At 36.1% G+C, this 24,902-nt stretch overlaps 1 protein-coding gene and 1 pseudogene across 3 annotated transcripts in view; both read left to right on the top strand.

Annotated features, from left to right (window-relative positions):
- The window catches only part of DPP10 (dipeptidyl peptidase like 10), a 715,100-nt gene that overhangs the window by 335,731 nt on the left and 354,467 nt on the right, over positions 1-24,902 (top strand). For all 3 annotated transcript variants that reach the window (XM_028510436.2, XM_028510435.2, XM_036023642.1), the window contains exon 5: positions 10,103-10,177. In XM_028510436.2, coding sequence (XP_028366237.1) covers positions 10,103-10,177 — 75 coding nt within the window. The remainder of the gene's footprint in view (positions 1-10,102; positions 10,178-24,902) is intronic.
- Positions 22,372-22,483, top strand: LOC114495714 (annotated as a pseudogene).

The following is a 24,902-nucleotide window of genomic DNA, read 5'->3' as shown; positions in this document are numbered from 1 at the left end:
CAGGGAGTAAATGGGAAAATAATTTTCCCTTTATGATTGCTCTTTGCTTTGGTAGACAAGGAACATTTATAATAACTGCTTATCAAATCAAATGGATACTGACAGATAAGAAAGAAGTAGAAAATCTTTTTTTATTATGCATCTTGAGGATCAGAGTAAAAGTCTACCTGTTAATATACTAAAAAAAGTACTGAGTTCAAGGCTTATAACCTGAGCTTTGTTATTCTCTGGTGTTTCAAATTAGTTGTATATTCAGAATCTTCTTAGTGTTCATATATTGTTGTTTGCATCCTATATCTATTATAATCACATTAAAATTAGACTGTGCAGACTAAAAGAATGCAAAGTAGTAAATGAGAAATATATGGTGAAAAGCATAGTTCACTGAAAAGGGCTTATATATTTAATGTAAGAACAAGGGCATATAATTCAGTTGAAAAATTAGCAAAAATGTAATATAAATAGGCTTTTCACAAAAGAACCACATTATTGATAAATTAATAACTAGATGTTTAACATAACTTATACCTAGAAATATGGTGATCAAAAAGAGATAATATTTTGCACCTCTCCCACTGGTAAAACTTAATTCTGATATTATCAAAACTTAATTGCTAGCTGGAGTGTCATGTGCATTTTCACTTTTGTAAGAGTTTGTAATTGTGTGAAGTAGGACATTGAAATGTCCTGCTACCCATGTATTCCTCCCTCAACATATACTGTAAGGAGATGGTTGCACCCACACATATGTACACACCAGAAAACTATATTCATATACACACACACATGCATATACTCTTTTACACATATATATCATACTGAATAATATATAAATATGTGCACTCATGCATTTATATATAAATTTATATATTTATATGTATGTGTATGTTTGTCTACCATATTACAAAGGAGGGCCCCCCAAAACAGAATTTATTTATAAAAAATGGCATATTTACACTTACATGTTTAAACTTCAGCTACCATCAAAGCACTCTCCATTTGATGCAATGCATCTATCAAGACCTTTTGTCCACTGCTCAAAACACTTTTTGAACTCATCATTTTGATGCATTTTAGTGCTTCTGCTGTTTTTTTCTCCTCTTCCACATCAAAAAATGTTTCCCTTTTAGAACCTTTTTTCATCAGGGAAAACAAACAAAAAAAGTTGCTCAGGGAGAGATCAAATGAATAGGGAGGGTGAGGCACCATGTTTGGTCAGCAACTGCTGAACACTCAGTGTGGTATGGGCAGGTGCACTCCTAAATCACCCCATCATGAAATGGGCAAGAACATGGAAAGCATCTTAAAAAAAATTCACTGAAGCTAAACACAACCTCTCACAACAACACTGGCTAGTACACTGATACAGATGGGTTGCTAGAACACTCGCCTAGTGGGGGAAGCCCATGTTATAAGCAGCCCACCCTCCAGGAGATAATTCCATTTTCTGGGTGTTCCTTCCTCATATTTTATCTTAGTTGGCCTTGAACTTGTAATAGGCATATTAAGCAGTCAGTGATCTCATTTTTTTTTGTCACTCAGCATTCAGTTACTGATTCATGCATATTTGATTTTAGCTGTAGCTCACTTTTATTCATGATGGCTATAGGATATTTCATTCTTTTCATGTTATTTTCAAGGTTATATGGTATTTCATTATTTTAATTAATTACCACATGTTTGTTATTTATCAGATATTAAAAGTTTACTAACTCCTGTATTTTTATTTGCTAAATGTATCATAAATGGATTTATGTCAAAAGGAAGTTATGATCGATCTAACTGTATGCACCTAAGGTCCATTAAGATAAAAGAAAACACACAATAACTATTATACTATCTATATACAATATTTAATCAAAGAAAGAAAATAGAGAACACATAGATAGCAAACATGATATTGTGAGGAATATACTAGAATACATCAAATCTGTAAAAATAAGGTACTGGTTAGTTACTGTCTTCTTTTTTTCTTATTTTGAGGGAATTATTAGTGGTAATACTGAACTAATGATGTCTTTTAAAATAGTAACTCTATTACTTAAGTTTAAGAAATAATACTAATATTTACTTGATGGGCTCTCATAACAAAAATGAACTTAATGATTGGCTGCTGGAGAACTCTACTCCATCCATCTTAACTTTTGAGCATTATACTGAAGCATTGTATTAGGCTAGGATGAAAAAACTGATCTGGGAACTCCAATGTGATATTTTTAGAACTTCCATAATTTTTCAATTCTTTATATATGGTGTATTCTTTAATGCAGTTGTTTAATGAAGAATGTAGCAGCATCACTGAAGAGGAAAATATTTGAAATATGATTAGAAATCATTAAGACAATTTGAAGAATCAGTAGATTAGCAAAAACTGAACTTCAAAGATATGATTTGTGTAAATTTGCAACTTCTTTCCTTCCTTTTTCAGCTAGAGTTTTCTAATTTATTGACTTTTTGGTGAAAAAATATTGGCACTCTTCTCAAAGTCACCTTGTCTGTCCCCTTTTCCTAAAGTTAATAGAATTCAGAGGTCATTAGTTTTTCCTTTCTATTAAAAATAAAGATTGTTTTTTAAATGTTTTAGTGTATGGCCTATGACCCAAATCAATAAACTATTAATATGGCTGTTCACATTTATTGAGTAAATAAGCATACATATGAGCCACTCTACATAGGTTAGTAGGTACAGATTCAATAGTCTTCAACACTACTTGTACTATGGCATTTTCTGCACTCAGTTGTTTTAGAAAATATTCTAGCATCAATAAGATGCCTGGTGCCAAGAAAAAAAATAAGCCCTGTACTATGTTTATGCTATTTGAATATTGTGGGTTTTACAAAGAAATATTATTTAAGCCCTATACTAAGTAACTAGGCTACTAAGAAGCAAGAACATGGGGCCCTGGCTGGCGTAGCTCAGTGGATTGAGCGCAGCCTGCAAACCAAAGTGTTGCAGGTTCAATTCCCAGTCAGGGCACATGCCTGGGTTGCAGGCCATGACCCCCAGCAACCGCACATCAATGTTCCTCTCTCTCTCTCTTTCCCTCCCTTCCCTCTCTAAAAATAAATAAATAAAATCTTTTTTAACAAAGAAGCAAGAACATGGAAAAAATTTAAAGAATATTTAACTTTAAAGTTTCTTGTATATAAACACAGTTATGGCTTTGGTTAGAGATGCACAATAAAAAAGAATCTGTTTGTCTCTTCCTCTTTCCTTTTATTTGAATCCAGGCAGAGAAAAGGAGCTCTTTTGCATAAACCACAAACAATTTGGTTTCTTTTTTGTCTTCTCTTGATCCTCTTTTCCTCTCTATCCACTTCATATTACCCATTCTCCCTCTCCCCATCCACTTAAGGTCAGCTGGCTTCCTGAAACCCTTCCTCATGCTTATTTCATGATCACGTATAGGCTGTACTGTAAAAGAAACATATTCATAATATATACTTAATCATAGATTTGAAAAAATAATATTTACCTTTATAGAATAAGATGTGCCTTTTCCAAACATTCTTGTCAGGTATTAATAAATTAATAATGAAATTAGGTAATGAGAGAAGTTATGGCCCAAATAAATTAAGCATAAGAGGGGAGCGTGTGTTTGTGTGTAAGGAGTTTGGTGGGGTGGAAGTGGAGAGAACAGGAAGAAAAGACCATAGGGTCCAGTAAGACCTAACTTCTTGTTTTCATCATTTTCTAACTGTTGAAAATGTGTTCATTTACACTCTAAGGCTGACAGGATTATCCAGCCCAGGCAGGTTTCTGGACTAGCATTTTTTGGTGGGAGGGGAAAATATATATGCCTATATCTATTTTTTTTTATCACCAGCTTGTTACAGGATCTAGAACAATACTCTGCTGAACTGCACAGTTCTCATGCTTCTGTCATTTCTCAGTGTTAAGACAACCAAATCTTTCTTGCAAAATTGTGTTAATTTTAGTCCCATCTCTTTTTTCGTTTGTTTGTTTTCTGTGTTTGTTATTTTGTTCTTTAGATTCCATCTCTTATTTCTTCTCCTTTGCTCAGTCCTTTCTCAGCTTCAAGTCATACAAGTGCATATTTTACATTTTTGGCACTTCTGACATTTAAGTTTATGTTTAATGATTTCTTGCCATGATCTTCAATGTCTGACATCTTGGACCACCATCATTATCTTATTTCTTTTTCTAATTATAATGTTACTAGCAAGAGTGAATCATTGCAATGGAGCCTCTTAACAGGGACATCACTGTGGCAATGAAAAATGTCAATTGCAGTTCCAAACAACCTAGAAGAGGAATCATGAAGCAGTGATCAATGTCAGATGAACTGAACATATAATTATATGCATATGAAGTCACACGAATCACTTGAGCTGAAAAGGACAGGGGAGGGTAACCAGGGAGAATTAAAATGATATTTTAGAGAAATGCAATTTGAGTAAGGAACAGGCAGAGGTAAAAGTATTACTAGAGTTGAGCATGTTGAAAAAAGCTACCAGAGAAAGAAAACATACACCTCTAAAGAATGAAAGTAATAGCCCTGGCTGGCATAGCTCAGTGGACTGAGCACGGGCTGTGAACCAAAGCATCGCAGGTTCGATTCCCAGCCAGGCCACATGCTTGGGTTGCAGGCCATGCCCCCTAGCAACTGCACATTGATATTTCTCTCTCTCTCTCGTTCTCCCTCCCTTCCCTCTCTAAAAATAAAATAAATAAATAAATCTTAAAAAAAGAAACATTAAAAAAGGGATAAAAGTAGTAGTAAACAATACTCATAATAACTACATTGTTACTGATCCATGCCAAGTGGAACATATTATTTGAGAGCCCCCCTTATCTGTTAAGGATGGGTTTACATTGAACATCAACTTTTATTGAAAAACTCTACAAAAGTAATGATGATGCTCCCAGATATCTCTTAAACTGCAGGGTTTTCTTTTTCAAGATTTTATTTATTTATTTTTAGAGAGGGAAGGGGGAGAGAGAGAGAGAAAGAGAGAGAGAGAGAGAGACATCAATGATCAATGTGCAGTTGCTGGGGGTCATGGCCTGCAACCCAGGCATGTGCCCTGACTGGGAATTGAACCTGTGACACTTTGGTTTGCAGGCCGCACTCAATACACTGAGCTATGCCAGCCAAGGAAACTGCAGGTTTTTATATAAAAATCATGTACATCCCTATCAGATATCATTAAGGGACTATAACCATAACACATCTAAAATGTGCATGTCTGAAACTTTCCTCAAAATTTTTTTTTGCTTTTTTCCAGCTTAGCTTGTCTTAGCAACATCCACCTAGTGATAAACACTTGCAAACCCAGAAATGGTTTTGTACACACATTTCTCAATCTTCAAATCTAATAATTAAATTGCTTTGTCACTTGCATATATCATCTTCTCTGTGCCCTTGCTTCTTCCTCAATATCTTGACATTGCTTACCTGAATTGCCACAAGAGCCTCTTACCATATCTCATGACCTCAAGAAGTCAACAGATTCAATTCATTCTCCACTCACCTAAAAGAGTAACTGTTGTAAATTCAAATCTGATTCTGTTGTTTTCTTGGCCTTAAATTTCATGAAAACAGTGAACAGTTCTGCTATATTGATGATGGTAATAATGCATGTAATCCATGGGCCAGTCCACCATCTCTACAGGAATCTTTTAAAGCTGCTTGTGCATTTTGTGAAAGTTATTTTCATAATGTTGTCTCTATATTTTTATTTAACTGGAAAACACCAGGTCATGAAGTTTTCATATACATTACTATGAAATATGTGAATAAGATACCATTTAATTCTTTAAATCTAATATCATCTTCTTTCCCCTCCTTCATTCTTATGGTAGTTATTGCTTTATCAGAAATTAGCAGCTGGCAGCCCCTAGGCAGAATATGGCCCCCATGTATAAATTTTAAAGTATTGGGCTATAATTTAAAAGTCATGAGATTCTAAATTAAAATGATTCCTAGATTATCTTGAAAACTTGGAAAAATAAAAATTATTTGTATACTTTTCCTGTAAAATAATGGTTATTGAGAACAGAGGGATCCCTGCCTCTTTAAGGCAGTCTTACTATTCCATTTGTCCCCAGTTTACCCAGACAGCTTAATTCTTCCAGTACATACTCAATCCATTAAGACATTAGGGTTTTGAGCCCCTGCTCTACCTCGAACTATCTGGAAACATAGTACTTGTCTAATCTTCTTCCCAATATGAGATAAAGAAGTGGATTCTAATGGACATTGTTTCTTAACTTTGTAGCAGTATCAGTGTCTACCATGGTGCTTGTCATATTGTGAATGTTCAATAAATGAGTTTTAGCTTAACAGAATGATATATACAGAAGAGGTACTACAAAATCTTCCTAAGCTTATTGAAAATATGCATTAGTTTCTCAACTTGATCAAATGCCTTGTCTTCCTTGTTTAATTGGTTTAGTTAACCACCTGCATCTTAATCTTTTTTTTCTGTACCTTGTTTGACTTTCATTGAACATTCTTAGATGGCAGAGTTCATGCTTTTTAATGTGCTTTGTATCATGTTCAGTGTCAAAAATACACTGGTAGGCATCACTGCTAAATAATACCAATAAAAATATGTAGAAATATTTCTTCATTCATTTATTTCAGTAATGATTAAATACATAGGTAACAAAATAGCATTATTAGCTACCATGAATTTCCCAAAATCCTAATTTGAAGCCATGTAAAATTGAAATTCAACCAAACCATATTTATTTCTGTAATTAGGGTCAATGTAGACCCAGGGGTTTCCTGTGGCTGCTATAAGGAATTAATTTCCAGTGCAGTCAATGATGACATTAATGGCTTACACTAGGAGGGTCTTGCCTGAGACTTCAAATGTTCCTTGACTAAGCTGCAAGGATGTATTTCTTATATGTGTTATCTTTAGCACATCTCTGTAGCACCAGTGACTTGCATAAAACTTTTTAAATTCAGAGAAGGTTCAGCAGCTTGGCCCCTAGAAAGGTATTTGGAAAGTTTCCCAGTATGTGAATGCTGCATAAGCTAGAGGCAGCATAGTGATAATTAATAAAGTGTCAGACTGGATAATTGTAGGAACTGTAAAAGATACTAAGACATTGTTACTGGAGGTACAGATGCACCTGTGAACGCATGAAGTTAATTTGTGTGAAGAATACCACATGAGAGTGGATGGGGACTAGAGAGGTGAGGTTTTCATTAAATAATTCAGACTTCGGACCTGGAAGTTCTTGTGAGGTGGGGGCAGAGGTTAGAAAGAAAGAAACTCCTGCTGGTGAGATAGTGCAGGATTTATGAAAGGAATTACTCCTGTATTCTTTTGTTCTCTGTGTTGTTCTGTGATCTTCAGAAAAGTTTAAGAACTGTGGCATTAGAGTTTTCTAATCCCCGCAGGACAGAATGATGGCATTGCCCTCTTAGCTGATTTAAAATAGCAGTGAACCTCCCCTTACTGTTACAGTAAGGTTGAGAGAGATGGCCTTGAGTTTTCAATGTGACCCGAACTTCCCCACTGGCTAATGTCTATCGAGTTTCAATATACAATAAATTAATAAGAGAAAGAAAGAAAATAAGAATGAGCATGCCTACCTCACAGTGTTGTCATGAGGACTGAGGATTACTGAGAACTATGAAAATCTAAGCAATTTATAGAGGTCATGATAAATGATAGATCAATAGTAGCTCCATTGTTGTTTTTATCATTTTTATTGTCATTGAAATGGATTTTTGAAAAAATTTAAAAATCATATGGATTATTGCTAGTGATTATTCTGCCCTTCTCCTAAAGCATCTTATACATGGGCTGTACAAGATGGGTGTACAGGGTGTGGCAAAAGTAGGTTTACAGTTGTTTGTATGAAAAATAATACAATAATAAATAAAAAATAACATAAAATAAACTGTTTTGCATACACACATCTGTAAATCTACTTTTGCCCCACCCTATATATAGGCAAAATCTCTAAATTTTAGCATTCTATATAATAGTATTTTCTCCCAGACCACTCTACTCTATTGCAAATTTGGTTCAGAGATTAAATTATGTTATTTTAACCATAATTCTTTGACCCCCTAAATAGGTGACTTTTCTATTCTATTCTATTCTATCCTATTCTATCCTACCCAGATTTAGTGCAGACAACACAGATTAAGGACACAATTATTGTTCCCACTTAGATATGATCTTTAAGCCTCTAGTTCCCAGGTAACCTGCATTTCTTTAGCTTGGCAGTTTCCACAATCTTCCTTCAAGTTTGATTATTCACCAGAATAACTCACAGAAAGTGCTATGCAGTTGATCCTTGTACAACATGGGGAATTAGGGGTCCCAGGCCCTACACAGTGGAATATTCTTGTGTAATTTCTGACTCTGCAGTAGGTCCCTCACATTACAGGATTCAACCAAGTTGGAGATTGAAAACAAAAATTTTAATCCCTAGTTGGGAATCCACAGGTCAAAAACTGCAGTTGTGATGGTGAACATACTTTTTTCCATCTTGGTCGGTTAAATCTGTAGATGTTAAACGCGTGGATACAGAGGACAGACTGTATTTATTTTAAAAAATCCACATATAAGTGGACTGGCACAGTTCAAGCAGTTTTGTTCAAGGGTCAATTTGTGTCTGTAATTACTGGTTTAAAAAGGATACAAATGAAGAGCCAGAGGGAGAGGTAAATAGAGTGAATTCAGAAGGGTCCCAAGTCTTTGTCTCTGTGGAGTTGGGGTGTACCATCCTCCTTATACATTGAGATGTTTAGTAACAAGGTAGTCTTCAAATATTATCATTCAGAGTTTTTTAATCTCTAGGTTTCATTACCTAGGCATGAATGATTAAATCTTTGGGCAGGTGACTGAACTTCATTTCCAGACCTTCCACCCACCCTGACCTCTACACAGGTTTGAAAATTCCAACTATCTAATCAGGGATTTGGATACCCTGGAGGCCAGCCCCCTCAGAATGCATCAAGCCCTCTCCCCACACCCTGAACCTAAAGTCATTCATTAGCATAAACCTAGAATGTTCAAAGGGAATTACTTATTAGTAACAAAAGGCACTCCTATTGTTCAGGAAATTCCAAGGGTTTTAAGAGCTCTGTGCCCAGAAGCTAGGGGAAAAAAAGGCTAATATATTTTTTGTTAATCCACACAAACTTTACCAAATGTATATTAGCCAGAGTTTCTTATTTTCTCCATTGTGTTTTAGGGATTTCTAAGTAAGAAGATGTTGGCTTCAACCACTTCTAGTCTTCAAGGGGAAAAGTATTGTGAAAACTACCTTGATGTAAGGTGTACAAAATTATTGTAGATGTATATCTCTGTAAAACTAGATGAAGGAGGTTGCCCAAAATTCATATGTACTTTATTTTCTTTGTATTTTTCAGGCTTTTGATAAATCAACTCAATTTGCTTGCCTTTGCTTGAGATAGGAAGTTAAATATAATCTTTATTGTAAATAAAGTTATTTTTCCACTTTCAATGTATTTCTTCCTCATTTTATTTTCAATTTTTCTTCTGATATCAGGTCTATCCAATGATAAGATTATAGGGTCAAAATTAATCAGGTATTGTGTTGTTTTACATAGAGTTTTATGTATATAACAATTATGTATTTGTGTTTTAAACTATTTCACTCTCAGAGTTTACTTTAAAGAGATTCTGTCTTTAATATAGGTGTCTTCTCCAAATATAAATTTACAACCTATAAGAAAAGTAAAGTCATAAAATCGTGATATCACAGAGTGTGTATTTCTTTTCATTTTGATGAACATGCAAATATAAAAGCATGATGGTTACTTACAAAGTTCAAAGAGTTTTTGCTTTTTATTTCTTATAATGAAAATATTAACATAGTTTTAAAGTGGTAAGATGTAGAAAAGATATGGTAGCACATTTTTTCTTAATAAAATGTCTAATATAATTTAATTTTATATCTATCTGTATAATCACACATATATGGTTGCCTGTGCATATTTAATACAATTATGTGGATATCTATTTAACAGGGTTATGAAAATTGAGATTTTTAAAAAATATCATTAATTAATGTAATCTCCAAATGTACATTACTCTCTCTGTTGTCAAGATTTTAAAGATAGTTATTTTGTTTTGTTTTTAGGTAACCTTCAAAGCATCAAGACATTCAGTTTCACCAGATTTGAAATATGTTCTCCTGGCATATGATGTCAAACAGGTAAAGTTATCTTCCTTGTAAACTTTTCTATGTGATAAATTCCGGTGATATTTCACAGTTTTCCTTAGCCATCTACTCACCTAAATAAAACTTGGCATATCAATAGCCACAGGGTTCACTGATGGTCAGTGCTATACAAGAGAAATTTGTAGGCAATGTCCTTTCTTCCATACCTGGCTATCAAATAAAGGAGGCAATTTGCCAGGTACTGGTGCTAGTCCAAGTCCACCTCTTTCAGAGGGGACTGTTTCAGGATAACAATCTTACAAATGGGGGATTCTGACATTTTCGAGTTAGCTTTAGTCTGTACTTGAGTACAGATTTCCTTAATGGCTGGGTCCTGAATGGCAGTGTGGATAGTGGGAAAGGACTGGTGAAAACATTTATTTAAGTTATGGGGAATGAGTTCTTTGGTAGTATTTAAGCATAAGCCTCAAGGTTGTAGAAAATTCTGAAAGTGGGACAAGCCAAGAAATTCATACCAAACAAAAAAAATATTCTTATTGTAATAGGGTTTCATTATTCCATGTCAGCTCTACAGCACAAATACAGCAGTATGTATGGTTACTGAGTCTTTTGTACTTAGACGTAATTCACACTGTTAAAAAGCAAAGTAAATGCAGAAAAGCCAGATCAGCAGATTAGTTTCTGTGGAAAATGATTGAAATCATTCAGGAAAGTTTTATGTGCTTTAGGACGGACAATAAAAATTTATAGACAGGACAGAAAGCCTCATATAATTCATTGAAAGGTTTTGAGCACATGAAATTTCACAGTTCAAAGGACCTTCTGTTTAATGGCTTTAGTCATTTGGAATACATATGTGCTATGTTTTTAGATGAGTTGTTTATGTTTTCTATTTCAGATAATTAATTTACACTGAAAAATGTCAGGGAGATTGCAATCAAAGATATTTTTTTCCTATAACATACCTTGCTTGGCCTTTTATATCAACTTTTGCTGTGTTATCTCTAATGACATTTTAAAAACCACATGTAATAGTAAGCAAACTACTTGACTTTTGTAAACAGAAATGTTACAACATCCCCCTATTTTAAAAATAATATTATTTATCTAAACAGTTTTAACTTAAAATGAGTGCTATAATAAACTGATAATACACTGTAAAAACAAGCCTCGGAAGCTACGGTAATTAAGGCTAAGTTGAACTGACAGAGGGATAGATGCATAAATCAATAGAACAGAATAATGAACCCAGAAATAGTCCCATATAGATATGCCTAACTGACTTTTGACAAATGTGCAAAAGCAATTTAATGGAGGGAAGATATCTTTTTCAAAAAATGGTTTCTGGGCCAAATTGGACTTGCACAGGCAAAAGAAACAAAAACACATTGAACTAAGTTTTACACTATAAAAAACTCAAAATGAGTTATGAATTTAAATGTAGAAATGTAAATCTATAAAACTTTTAGAAAAAAAGCAAAAAATCTTTGGGATCTATACCTATGAAAATAGTTCTTCCTATATCAAATTTATAGTATATACAAGGAAAAAGTATTGCTCTGTGAAAGACCCTGTTGTGAAAATTAAAATATAAGGTATAAAGTGGGAGAGAATATTTGCAACTTGGGTATTCAAGGAAAGACTAATATCTAGAATATATCAATACTCAAATTTCAGAGTTCCCAAAAAAACCTCATAAAATTAGAAAATGGACAGCCATGAGACATGTTCTTGAAGAGGACATACAGATGACAAATAAGAACACAAAATATGGTTAACATCATTAACCATTAAATAAATGCAATTTAAAACAACAAGCAATGTCACTACACTTATATCAGAGTGGCTAGAATGAGAAAAAATAACTCTACCAAATGATGGCAAGCATGCAGGGAAACTGGATCACTCATACACATTGCCATAGAGAATGTGTAATGGAGAGCAACTCTGGAATATAACCTATAAAATTAGACTAACTTTGGATATTTGGGCTAAATATGTCATGATTATTTGAGAATATGCTTAATATCAAAAATGTAAATTAACACCATTAACATATTAAGAAAATCTTGTTATTGTCTCTCTCTTAATTTCTTTCACTCTCTCTTCAGTTTATCTTCAAGAAAAATAGTTTGATACATTAATCCTGGATTATTTTAATATGAAAAAATAATCAAACTAAATATCACAATCTTATATTAATTTATTTATTACTCATTTTATTTATTCATCATGTCAGGTATAAACTACTGGAATTGACATTATTTAAGTCTATGTGTACGTGCATGGTGTGTGCTGGCTGAATCATCTAAGAAACAATTCAGTAGAAGTAGTATGACCAAACGTATCCATCACATACAATGAGATAATCTTGTTGGAGAGAGAAGCATATGCTGGACTTTGCAGATCAAATAAATGCAGATGAATGAAAACCATTCCAGGTGGGCAGATAGCATAGTACTTCACAGAAGCAGCATTAAGGTTCTGAAGGATAGCAGTCAATTCAAACTTGCCCATAGGTTGACAATTTAGTGAGAAAAGAAACAAACCTGTAAGTCTTGTTAAGTCCAAATTATAGAGGAACTTGAATCTCATTTTATTCTATATAGATTATACTGAGATAGCAAATTGGGGTTATTGATGAGTTTAGAGTAATTAAATACCATGTTTACCATGTGGGAGGGTGTGAGTGTGTGTATCTGCACACACGTGTATAATGTCTATTAACAAAGTTGGAAAAAACATTTTTTTACAAAATCCAACCATTCAAATTCATCCTCTCAAATTATTTTGTTTTACTCCTCTTATCCCCCTTTCTACATAACATAAAAGTAGAGAAAGAGGAATTATCATGTGTTAAGCATTATTTTAAGTAGATGCTGTTATCCTGGTTTCCACAAGAGAAAAGTCAATATCCTTGAAAAGCTGGAAAATGCAGTATTAGACAGATTTGAATATTTAACCAAGGGCTTTCAAGTAGGAAAAAACAGCTGCACTCTAGCAAATTGGCTGTGTACGATTTGTCTTTACCTTTATTACAAGGCAAATGAGCTGAACTAGAAAAGCTCAAAATAAAGGTTGGATTCCAACTTGCAGATAGTCTACTGGTGTTCCTAGTGCTTAAACCTGGCTGCCTCTGCTGAAGTGCCCTAGTGGTGGAAGGAAGTATCTCTGATAATTCAATCCTTTTATGCCCAGGCTTCTTCTCAATTGAAGTACTTGTTTGAACTTTCTAGGCATTTCAGTTGGTGACTTCTTACACAGAAACAGACTGGAAAGCAAAGCAAACAGAAACCTGTAGGTAGATGCCCCTGAAATATTGGAAAAAGTAACAAGAAATCAGATAATCCTTAACATTTCCCTCTTTTTTTAGATACCAAATTTTCATGATCAAAGGTCAAATAAATATTAAAAAGCAAGTAAGTTCCATCTCATCTATCCACATTGTTGAGTTTATCCAACTGTTTTTTAAGACAAATATTTGAGAAAAATATCTTTAAAATTAACAGTATATTATTTGATCAAGGAGAGAGAATCCACTGCTTTTCTCTCTGGTTTGTGGCCATCAGTATGAACACTGATTAATTTTTAGTAATTCAGTGGGATTTTTCCTGCCTGCTTTCTCACATCCGTACCCTTATCTAAAGGATGGAGGAAGGGTGAATAAACAGTTCCAGGGAGAAAGACAAATACTATATGATGTCACTTACATGTGTATTTTAAAATGTCAAACTTGTGAAAACAGAGAATTAAATGGTGGTTACCAGGGTATGGATGGTGGGGGAACAGGACAGGTATTTTCTTAGGGTTCAAACCTATAAGAAGTACCAAATAAGTCCTAGAGAAATGCCCTGGCTGGCATAGCTCAGTGGATTGAGCGCAGGCTGTGAACCAAAGCATCGCAGGTTTGATTCCCAGTCAGGGCATATGCCTGAGTTGCAGGCCACAACCCCCAGCAAGCGCACATTGATGCTTCTCTCTCCCCCTCCCTTCCCTCTCTAAAAATAAATAAAATAAAAAAAGAGATTAAAAAAAGATGGCAATTCCATTAAAAAAAATAAGTTCTAGCCCTGGCTGGCATAGCTCAGTGGATTGAGTGCGGGCTGGGAACTAAAGTGCCCCAGGTTCGATTCCCAGCCAGGGTACATTCCTGGGTTGCAGGCCATGACCCCCAGCAACCACACATTGATGTTTCTCTCTCTCTCTTTCTCTCTCTCTCTCTCCCTTCTTTCTCTAAAAATAAATAAATAAAATCTTAAAAAAAAAATAAGTTCTAATTGGGAGTAAAAGGGAGAAAACTGTACTTGAACGATGATTAAAATAACAAAAAAATAAGTGCTAGAGAAATAATGCGTAATACAATGAGTTTAGATAACAATATTATATTATTCTTATCAAACTCGCTAAGAGGCTAGAACTTAATTATTCCAATTACTTAAAAGAAAGGATAATTATGTAACATGGTAGAGGTGCTAATTATCCCTACAATGGCAATCACATTATGATATATAAATGTATCACATTAACAAGTTGTACACCTTAAATTTACACAATGTTATATGTCAAATATATTTCAGTTATTTAAGAAACAGAATTCTGGGTATGGAGTGATAAAATGCTTACATTATCTCAGAGAGAAGGTGGTGGCTTGCTTGCAGGTTTTCCTTCAATCACTTTTGTACGTTTTAAGCAATGTTTTAAATATATTTTATTGATTATGCTATTATAGTTGTCCCATTTTCCCCCCTTCGCTCCCCTCTACCCTGCACGCATCCCCTTTAGTTCATGTTCATGGGTTGTACATATAAGTTCTTTGGCTTCTACATTTCCTATACATTTTTACCCTTCCCCTTTCTATTTTCTACCTACTATCTATGCTATTTATTCTCTGTACCTTTCCCCCCGCTCTTCTCCTCCCACTCTCCTGTTGTTAACCCTCCATGTGGTCTCCACTTCTGTGCTTCCCTTCCTGTTCTAGTTATTTGCTTAGTTTGCTTTTGTTTTTGGTGTGGTTGTTAATAACTGTGAGTTTGTTGTCATTTTACTGTCCATATTTTTCATCTTCTTGTTTTTCTTAGATAAGTCCTTTTGACATTTCATATAATAAGGGCTTTGTGAACTCCTTTAACTTGACCTTATCTGAGAAGCGCTTTATCTGTTCTTCCATTCTAAACTAAAGCTTTGCTGGCTAGAGTAATCTTGAATGTAGGTCCTTGCCTTTCACAACTTGGAATACTTCTTTCCAGCCCCTTCTTGTCTGTAAGGTCTTTGAGAAATCAGCTGACAGTCCGATGGGAACTCCTTTGTAGGTAACTGTCTCCTTTTCTCTTTCTGTTTCTAGGATTCTCTCCTTAATTTTAATCTTGGCTGATGTAATTATGATGTGCCTTGGTGTGTTCCTCCTTGGATCCACCTTCTTTGGGACTCTCTGAGCTTCCTGGACTTCCTGAAAGTCTATTTCTCTTTTGCCAGATTGAGGGAGTTCTCCTTTATTATTTGTTCAAATAAGTTTTCAATTTGTTGCTCTTCCTCTTCTCCTTCTGGTACCCCTATAATTTGGATGTTGAAACATTTAAAGATGTCCTGGAGGTTCCTAAGCCTCTCCTCATTTTTTTTGAATTCTTATTTCTTCATTCTTTTCTGGTTGAATGTTTCTTTCTTCCTTCTGGTTCACACCATTGATCTGAGTTCCAGTTTCCTTCCCATAACTATTGGTTTCCTGTACATTTTCCTTTATTTCACTTAGCATAGCCTTCATTTTTTCATCTAATTTGTGACCAAATTCAATCAATTCTATGAACATCCAGATTACCAGTGTTTTGAACTGTGCATCTGATAGGTTGGCTATCTCTTCGTTGCTTAGTTGTATTTTTTCTGGAGCTTTGATCTATTCTTTCATTTGGGCCATTTTTTTCTTTCACCTTGACGCGCCTGTTATGTAGTGAGGGACATAGCCTTAGGTGTTCAAAAGGGCAGGGTAACCCACATCACTCTGTTGTGATGCTGTATGTGGGGAAGGGGTCTGAGAGGGAACAATGGTGTTTGCTCCACTCTCTGCCAGATTTCAGTCACTTTCCCCACTTCCCACAAGCAAATTAGGCCCTCTGGTGCTGATTCGTCTGTGGGTGGGTTATATATATTCTAGGACCCTGTGGATCTCCCCAATGAATTCTGTGATGTGGGAGTTTCTCCTTCTGTCTCACCCCCCACAAGTGTTTTCAGTCAGTGGTTTGAAGCTTTATTTCCCCAAGCTGGAGCCCTGGTTGCATAGTCCATCCCACTCCCCAGTTTTTTCTCCTGGTTTATTTGCATGCAAATGTGGGACTGCCCAGTCTGCAGTGCTGCCTTGTCGGCTACCTTGTGCACCCCACACAACCTGCTGCCTCACTGGGCCCACCAGCCACTGCCTTGTCCGCCCAGGTCCTCCATGTCACAGGTCTTCTCTGCCCAGCCACCTGTCTCTACCCCTCCTACCGGTCTGGATGAATTTTTCTTCTTTAACTCCTTGGTTGTTGGACTTTCATACAGTTGAATGTTCTGTCAGTTCTGGTTGTTTTTTGTTTTTAAATTGTTATTGTCCTTCTTCTGGTTGTGCGAGGAGGCACAATGTGCCTACCTATGCCCCCATCTTAGCCAGAAGTCCCATATTTGCATCTTAATATTTCTGTCATTATACTGTACATGTACATTTATCAGTATATCACCTTGATGAAACTGTTATAAGACCCTTACAGTTGAGAACTTTGCTTCATTCATATTAATTCACATAGAGTTTTCTACATCAAACAACATGTTGGATAAGGGGACAGCAGTCTTAAACCACATGCTCTGTATAAGCTCCCTGCTGCTAAGTCACCAGCTGCTTGCCTGCCTTGGGCAATCTCCCTCCTCCAGTGGCTCCTCCCTTCATAGGGAGGATAACCCACTATTAACCTTCAGTTCTGCCTTTGGGTTTTTCCCCTCATCCCTTGCCTTGTCTTGGTGATTGGGCATAACCCCTCTGTTAAAATTTCCCCTTTTAAGATGCTCAGGACTTTGTAATATTACAGAGACAATGGGTGATAGTTTAAGTCTTCTGCTGGCCATGGGCATAGTCCTACCTGTCTCCTAGGTTCAGAGATCCCTAAAAAATGGAGAGTGGATTATAATGTAGGGTGGACTTCACACACAGGGAAAGATCTTGCAGAGTCCAGGTCAGTTGGCTGTCCCTGGAAAGTGGTGTGCTCAATGTCTAAAAGATGGCTCTACTGGACAAATTGGCACTCTTGTCATACTCAAGAGATGACAAATTTGAGAGAGTGTTAGAAGGCCCAATCAAACCTTAATGACTAAATGACAAAGATAGGGACCAATTCTACAATGTCCAATGTTAGGAAAGTTGTGGCATCCTTACAGGAATGTGTGCAAGGTTTGTCACAACTCTCTGAAGCCCTTTTGCCTACTATATTTACCTTTGGCCAAAGGAAATATTCTGAGATTCCCCCTTTAACACATCTGGGCCCTTTCTGTCTAAACCCTCAGGGCAGAAAAAGAAAGTAGCTTTAAGCTAAGCTGACAGACTGTCCCATACTTTACCAACTTAACCACTTAGTCCAACCAAACTAAGTCCACTTATTCCAACCAACCAATTGAGTCTCAGGACAATGTGATGCAGACAGGCTTCTAAAAGTGAGGCTTATACTCTATAAACAATTACCCAGGTAAATGAGATCATAGGTATATATTTTATTAAAAAAGAAGTGAGAACATACAGGTTAATTCACAAAACAAATTACAAATCAGTCTGTGAGCCCACAAAACTGCCTTTTGAGAAGATATCCAGTTGCAAGGCCTTTGCTGGAATGACATTAAACAGTCACAATCTGACAAACTCTTCCCGACTATAAATTGAACATCTCTGATGATGTCACAAACTCAGTTCATGGTCCAAGTGAAAACAAAACTTTGAAGACAGTTAGCTGCATTAGATTCTAGTGTCCACCACTGAGCATTGTGATTTTCCTTGAAGCCTAATTTTTCTCATGGTCACCCTAATTGTCCTCAAAAGGGACTATATTAAGTCCAGTTTCGTTTTTACCCATTCATTTGCATAAACACAAAAAAAACAACAACTAATCACATAGACTTTTTAAATTTGCTTCGCTGGAACTTACACAAGGAAACTTTAGACTGATCTTTATTGTGTCCTTCAGGGCACAGAATCCAAGCCCCACAACTGCTATCAGGCTTTTCCTGCAGTACCTACACCCCTCAAGTTCTTGAGGTTCCCATTGTGTATTAGGGCCCCTCCTTGCTGTCTCTCAGAAAAGCAGCCCTGATCCCTTCCCTGGAAAGACTGCTATGCCATGAACCAAAAGACCAAATAAGGTAGCAGGGTACTTCTCCAGTGGGCTTATATTAGCTTTGAAATTCCATCTCAGTCCCTCAGGGCTTTCTGGTAACAACCAGAGCCTATGTATGGCTCCTTCAGGCATGACATTTCAGTCAATGTCTTGGTTAATAAAACCACAAGTGGAACTTGGTTTTAATGGTTTTATTCAAAGAAACTTTATGCCATCACTCACTCATTAATTATGCCAAATTCTTAAGGGATCAGGTAAGGGAGAAAAATACAAAGCAAAAAGGAAAATCCTATCTACCCAATATCCACCAAAATTACATCTCCATGCCTTATATCTTGCACTGCTTACTTTCTTACTTAGAGTGAATTTTTAACAAACTCCCATAAACCTCAACTACCTTCCAAACACAAACAAAACAAAATGTAAAGCAAAGACAGAGTTGAAAAGGAGAAGGGACTAAATACTAGCCTTCCAATCTTGTCTCACACCCACCACTCTTACCAGTTGGTCACACAGACAACCTTTCCTAGGTCCCAACTGGCCTGAAGCCCCAATGGTAGAGACATTGTCTTGCCTACAAGTGCATCCCCTGGTCTAGCTGAGACATGACCCCCCACAAGCCTGTCCTGTGGCAGAGACATGCTCTCTTGCCCCCAGCTGTACTGCACTGGCACCAAACGGCCTTTCCTAGGTCCCAATGGCTGAGGCACTCTCTCTACTACCAGCCTCACAGATGATCTCAACTATTTACCAATGGCCAAACAACAGAGACAGGATTTCTAATGTATACAAAACAGCAAAGTTCAAACCACATCCCCTAAAATCAGAAAGCAAGAAAAGAAAACAAACAAGCAAAGAATAAAGCAAACAAAGAATGCTGTTCCCAAGAACTGACTTTTGCTTTTCTTCCAGCTTTAAAATTTTCACCACCTTCTATTTTTCCACATTTAGCTATAACTCATTTTCAGTCCTTGTTCTCTTCAACAATAGGAAGAACCATACTCGAACTCAATATCTGGCAGCTAAAAGTCCCTAGGTCTCCAATGACATCCTGCAACTGCTGAAATCTAGACCCTGCAAACATCTTATTGTGCAATGATCTGAATGCCTCAACATGTGGGATCTCATTCCACTTCCCTAATGATATGCAATATAGTTCCAACTCCATGATGGTATTGCAATTTAGGGAACCATACATGGTCCATCCATCTTTCCCCATAGTCCAAAATATACATGGGCCATACAATGTTGCAATAGAAAGCCAATTTTTCCTAACATTGGAAAATGGCTGTACCTACTCAGTCCTCTAAAATTTTACCCGGAGGGTCCCCTTTAGGAGCCAACACAGGATAACTTTTACCAGACCAGTATAGGCTACATGGTATAACCAGAAAAGTGTTGGCTAATTGGAAACATACAAGCAACACTTGAACCCACAGCTTCATCTCCCAAGCATGTATTGGGATCTCATCTTCTGCCAACTGGTGCTATGGCACTTTAGAACTCTGCTGCTCTTCACTCAATCCTAGCCATAGAGCTTCTTTGGGGAACCATATGTGGGGCTGAAGGACCAAACAGTGACCTCTGCACAGTAGCCTCTTAAAGCTTGGGTGATCCCCACCCCCTCTTAGAGTCTGTCTCTTTTCCAGATCCATTTCCTCACTGGTTCTCTTGAGCTCAGACAGCTCACACTTAAAGTGCTGTTCCTGGCTACCAGAGCTGTTCCTGTCAGACATTGGTCCGTGGCCTTCCAAGCTCAAATGCCCATCATTGGACCCCAGTTTAGAACTCACATGGTCCCCCTTGAACCCTAATTCATGGCCCTCAGAACCAGAGCTGTCCCTATCAAAAGTTATGCAGAGAACCTGACTGGTATGGTGCCTATGTGGTACATAGCTCAGAGGGTGCATATAGCCCACCAAATTGCCTAGAGCCAAAATGGCGTAACAACCACATGACTCATCTCCTATGGTGGACCACTCATTCCAGTCATTCCCCGTGACAGAGTACTCATGTAACCCACCCAAAGTGGTGGAGCACTTACAAGGCACAGTGCCCAATCCCCAGCATGCATGTGAGGTTGATTCTCACAGTCTTGGGGATCCACCATTCTAGCATTCCTGGCAACCAGCACTGTGTTACCACCGTTCAAGGGCGGACAAATTCACACAGGATTCAGGCAGATGGAAGAAACTTTGTGGAGCTGTGGGGATGTCTGACGCGCCTTTATTCAAAGGTAGGGTGATCCACGCACGGTGCAAACCATGTGTTGCAAAGCAGGAAGTTGTAACTCCCTTATATACTTTTTTTTTTCAATTTATTTTATTTATTTTTTACAGAGGGGAAGGGAGGGAGGAAGAGAGGGAGAGAAACATCATTGTGTGGTTGCCTTCATGCACTCCTTACTGGAGACCTGGCCCACAACCCAGGCATGTGTCCTGATTGGGAACCTAACCAGCAACCCTTTGGTTCCCAGGCTGGCACTCAATCTATTGAGTCACACTAGCCAGGGCTGAGGGTCTGCCTTCGTAAAATCCAAGTGTTTTATCTGACAAAAGACCTAAGTGGCCAGAACTGAATGAACTATGTGTATGACAATGATTTAGAAAAACAATACCATATAAGGCAAATGATATACTAGTATTTTTCTTTCTTTTTAAAAATTATTTTATTTTCACTTAGCATAATGCTTTCCAGTTCCATCCATGCTGTCACAAGGGTAGGAGCTCCTTCTTTCTTTCTGCTGCATAGAATTCCATTGTGTAAATGTACACCTTTAACAGGAATCTAAACAACAAAACAAAGAAACAAGCGAAATATAACCAAAGACACTGAAATAGAGAACAGGCTGACAGTGTCCAGAGGGGAGAGGGGAGGGAATTTCAGGGGAAAAGGGAAAGGGTTTATGGGAACAAGTATAAAGGACACATGGACAAAAACTAGGGGGGATTGAAGTGAGAGGGAGGTGGGGAGGGCTGGGTGGGTGGTCTAGGATGGGAGTAAAGGATAGAAAATTGTACTTGAACAACAATTAAAATAAAATTTAAGAAAGAAAAATAAATAAAATTATTTTATTTTTATTCAATTGCAGTTGTCTGCATTTATCCCCCACCACTTTCCCCTACCCCGCCATCTCCACCTCCCTCTCTTGCTTCCATCCCCCCTTGGTTTTGTCCATGTGTTCTTTATAGTTGTTTCTGAAAACCCTTCCCCCCTTCCCCCATTATCCCCTCCCACATCCTCTCTGGTTACTGTCAGGTTCTTAATTTCAGTGACTCTGGTTATATTTTGCTTGCTGTTTTCTTTTGTTGATTAGGTTCCAGTTGAAATTGAGATCATATGTTATTTAATATTTTTCTTTAGTGTTTCAAAATAAGTTGATCCTGGATTTAATGTCCAACTGTTCCTTTCTGGACTTGGACACAGGTCTGGCCTCATTTGCCCTTTCAGATTGATGCTTAATCTGTCATGTTATAATTATATGTGATTTAGTGAGTAGTGAATGGAATTTGGAGCCAAATATGTGAGTTTATGTTTAAGCTATTCATACTTAAATTTATGGTTGAAGTGTTAACACGCATACAAATGCACATATTATGAAGAATGCCTTATGAATATTTAAAAACTGAATATATCCCTGTAACCATCATCCAGATGAAGAAACAAAACATTACTTTCCAGTCACCACTTACCACAGGGCTAACACTGGTCAAGCTTTTAACAGCTTAGATTAGTTTTGTCTGTTTACATAGTTTAGATAGATGGATACATACATACATACATACATACATAGAAAGATAGTTGGATTCATATAGTATATATTATTTTATGTCTTCTTGTCAGCATAAGTTTGTGAAATATATCCATATTGCTCCATAGCTGGATACTGTGTCTCAACCTTTTGGCTAAGAGCAAGTGTAGTATCTGTTCTTATCAGTTTAATAGTTGAATAGTCCCTAACTCACTTTTCCTACTATAAGAAATTCCACTACCTATTCCACAGTTTATCCATTCTACTGCTGATTGGACTGTAAAAAAAATGTGTGGATTTATATAAATAAAAGATTTAGGCTTTGGATTATTTATTTAATTATCCCATTTCTATCATTACCTTGTTTCTCCTTTAGCAATTATTTTAAAAAGAGACTGTAGTAGAGGGAGCAAGCCTTTGTTGAATACTCATATCATATTTCTTATGTGGGAAATGCGATTGTCAATTTAAACCTCCCAAGTCTTTGCTTCTTTGTTAGTGATATTTTTGCAGAGGTAGGAGACTTAGAGATGCTAAGGTAAGGACCCCATTCACAGTTGCAGAGCTGAGACACAATCCCATTGTTCTGATGCCAAAGCCCCTAGTCTTTGATCATATTGTCATTTTGAAAGATCTTTTACATGTCTTCATACATTTATTCTGTATATTGGCATATTTATTTTTCCATTCATTTCAAATAATATCAACTATGTTCTAATTAACTGCAAAACAAATGTAATTTATATTGCATATTATTATTTTCAATGCTCAGGTAGCACTTATTATATTTCTCCAGACTTAGTTATACATTTTATTTTTACATTTCCTTCTTAGAAGTTGTTTCTCATAACTTCTCAGTAATAGCCAACTGAATTATTGTAGAATGCATGGCAATACTATAAATTTAAAAATATTTTAAGGAAGAAAATATACATTTCAAATATGAGGAAGTATAGACATTATACATCTTGATGGCCAGAATATTTGTGGTTGAGAATCATAATCTAGTATATGACATTTTCCATATCAGAAAAAAGTTATTTTTCTGTAATTCTGAGTTATGTGAAATCATAAATAGTATTTGCTATTTAAATCCAGTTTACTTTATATATTATCCTAATATGTTGGAAATTATTAGTTAATTTGAAATATTTAACAATTGCATTTTAAACCATCCTTGAAGTCAATTTTGTTTTACATATACATTTCTTTATTATAGCTGAACAAGTAGAAACAAGTATTTAAAAACAAACTATTTAAATAATAGTCATTTATTGGTTTTTGTTATTTAAATTAACAATATACATAAATAAACTAATGAATAGTTTAATTAACTATTTTACATTGTCAACTTCCTTATGTCTTAGGTTTGGGATCAGATATTTTAATTAAATTAGCTGTTATTTTGGCATAATTAGACATAAATTTTCATGAGAGTAACCTTTATCTGAATAAAAAGTGGAAACTGAATGAATTTTTAAAATTGTGTGTAATAAACCCTGGCTGGCATAGCTCAGTGGATTGAGCGTGGGCTGTGAACCAAAGTGTCGCAGGTTCAATTACCAGTTAGGGCACATGCCTGGGTTGCAGGCCAGGTCCCCAGCAACTGCAGATTGATGTTTCTCTCTCCCTCTCCCTTCCTTCCCTCTCTAAAAATAAATAAAAATAAAATCTTTAAAAAAATAATTGTGTGTAATAGAAGGAACAAATCAATGATACGTATACTGGAGTTGCAGTATCAGTGTATGTCCTCCAGAGCTAATGCTCTGATATTCTCTCACGTTAAATGTGTGCATTTCAGATTATGTTTTTACTGGTCTGAGCTCTGTAGACAACCCCTTCTTATGATAAATATCTATTCTAACTAAGAAGTAATCACAGTAAAATGAATCTTGAATGCATTACTGCCTGAAAATGTAACTCTTCTCTAGTGAATTATCTAATTAAAGTCTGGGTCTTAATACTTCAGTGCTTTACAATTACAGACACGTATTTAAAAAGTCTGAGGGTGTGGACGATCTGGTCATGGGATTGCCTAAGCTATTAAGATTCATACACTTGGGTACACTAATATTTCAAATAATCCTATTAATAATAAACTCAGGGAAACTGAAGTATAGCAAAGGGACTATATTTAAATGTATGGAACTTGAAGTTGACTCTGAGAGCCACCTGCCTTCCAGAGCCCATCAAATGCACTTATATGTTCTATGTAACTGCTGCTAAACTGCCTTCCTAGTTAACTTCCTTGTTACTAAAGAGGAGTAATAAAGCATAAAAAAGATATTAATATTAATTTTGGAATTTTGTTTTTGTTAAAGCAGGAGAATCCTAGGAGAAAAAAAAGTGGAAGGAAGAAAACTTAAGTTTTGAAAGATAGTATTTACAATTTGTAGGAGCTATTAATGTATTTCTCAGATTATTACTATTTCACACACATGGCATTTATTTTCTTTTGATTTTGAAAACAATATGTTTATTATAGAGAATCTGAAAGTGCTGAAAAATATGAAGATAATTAGAATACCTGTATTTATCTTTCAGAGAAAAATCACTGTTAATATATTGAATTATCTCACTCAAGCCTTGTTTATGTCAGAAATATGTATATCGTTCCATTTATAGATAAATGGTCTATAAGATTCATTAGAATGCTTTGAGAATC

This window comes from Phyllostomus discolor, chromosome 4 (genome assembly GCF_004126475.2).
Source record: "Phyllostomus discolor isolate MPI-MPIP mPhyDis1 chromosome 4, mPhyDis1.pri.v3, whole genome shotgun sequence".
Classification (NCBI taxonomy): Eukaryota; Metazoa; Chordata; class Mammalia; order Chiroptera; family Phyllostomidae; genus Phyllostomus; species Phyllostomus discolor.
This window is presented reverse-complemented; position numbering and strand designations above follow the sequence as displayed.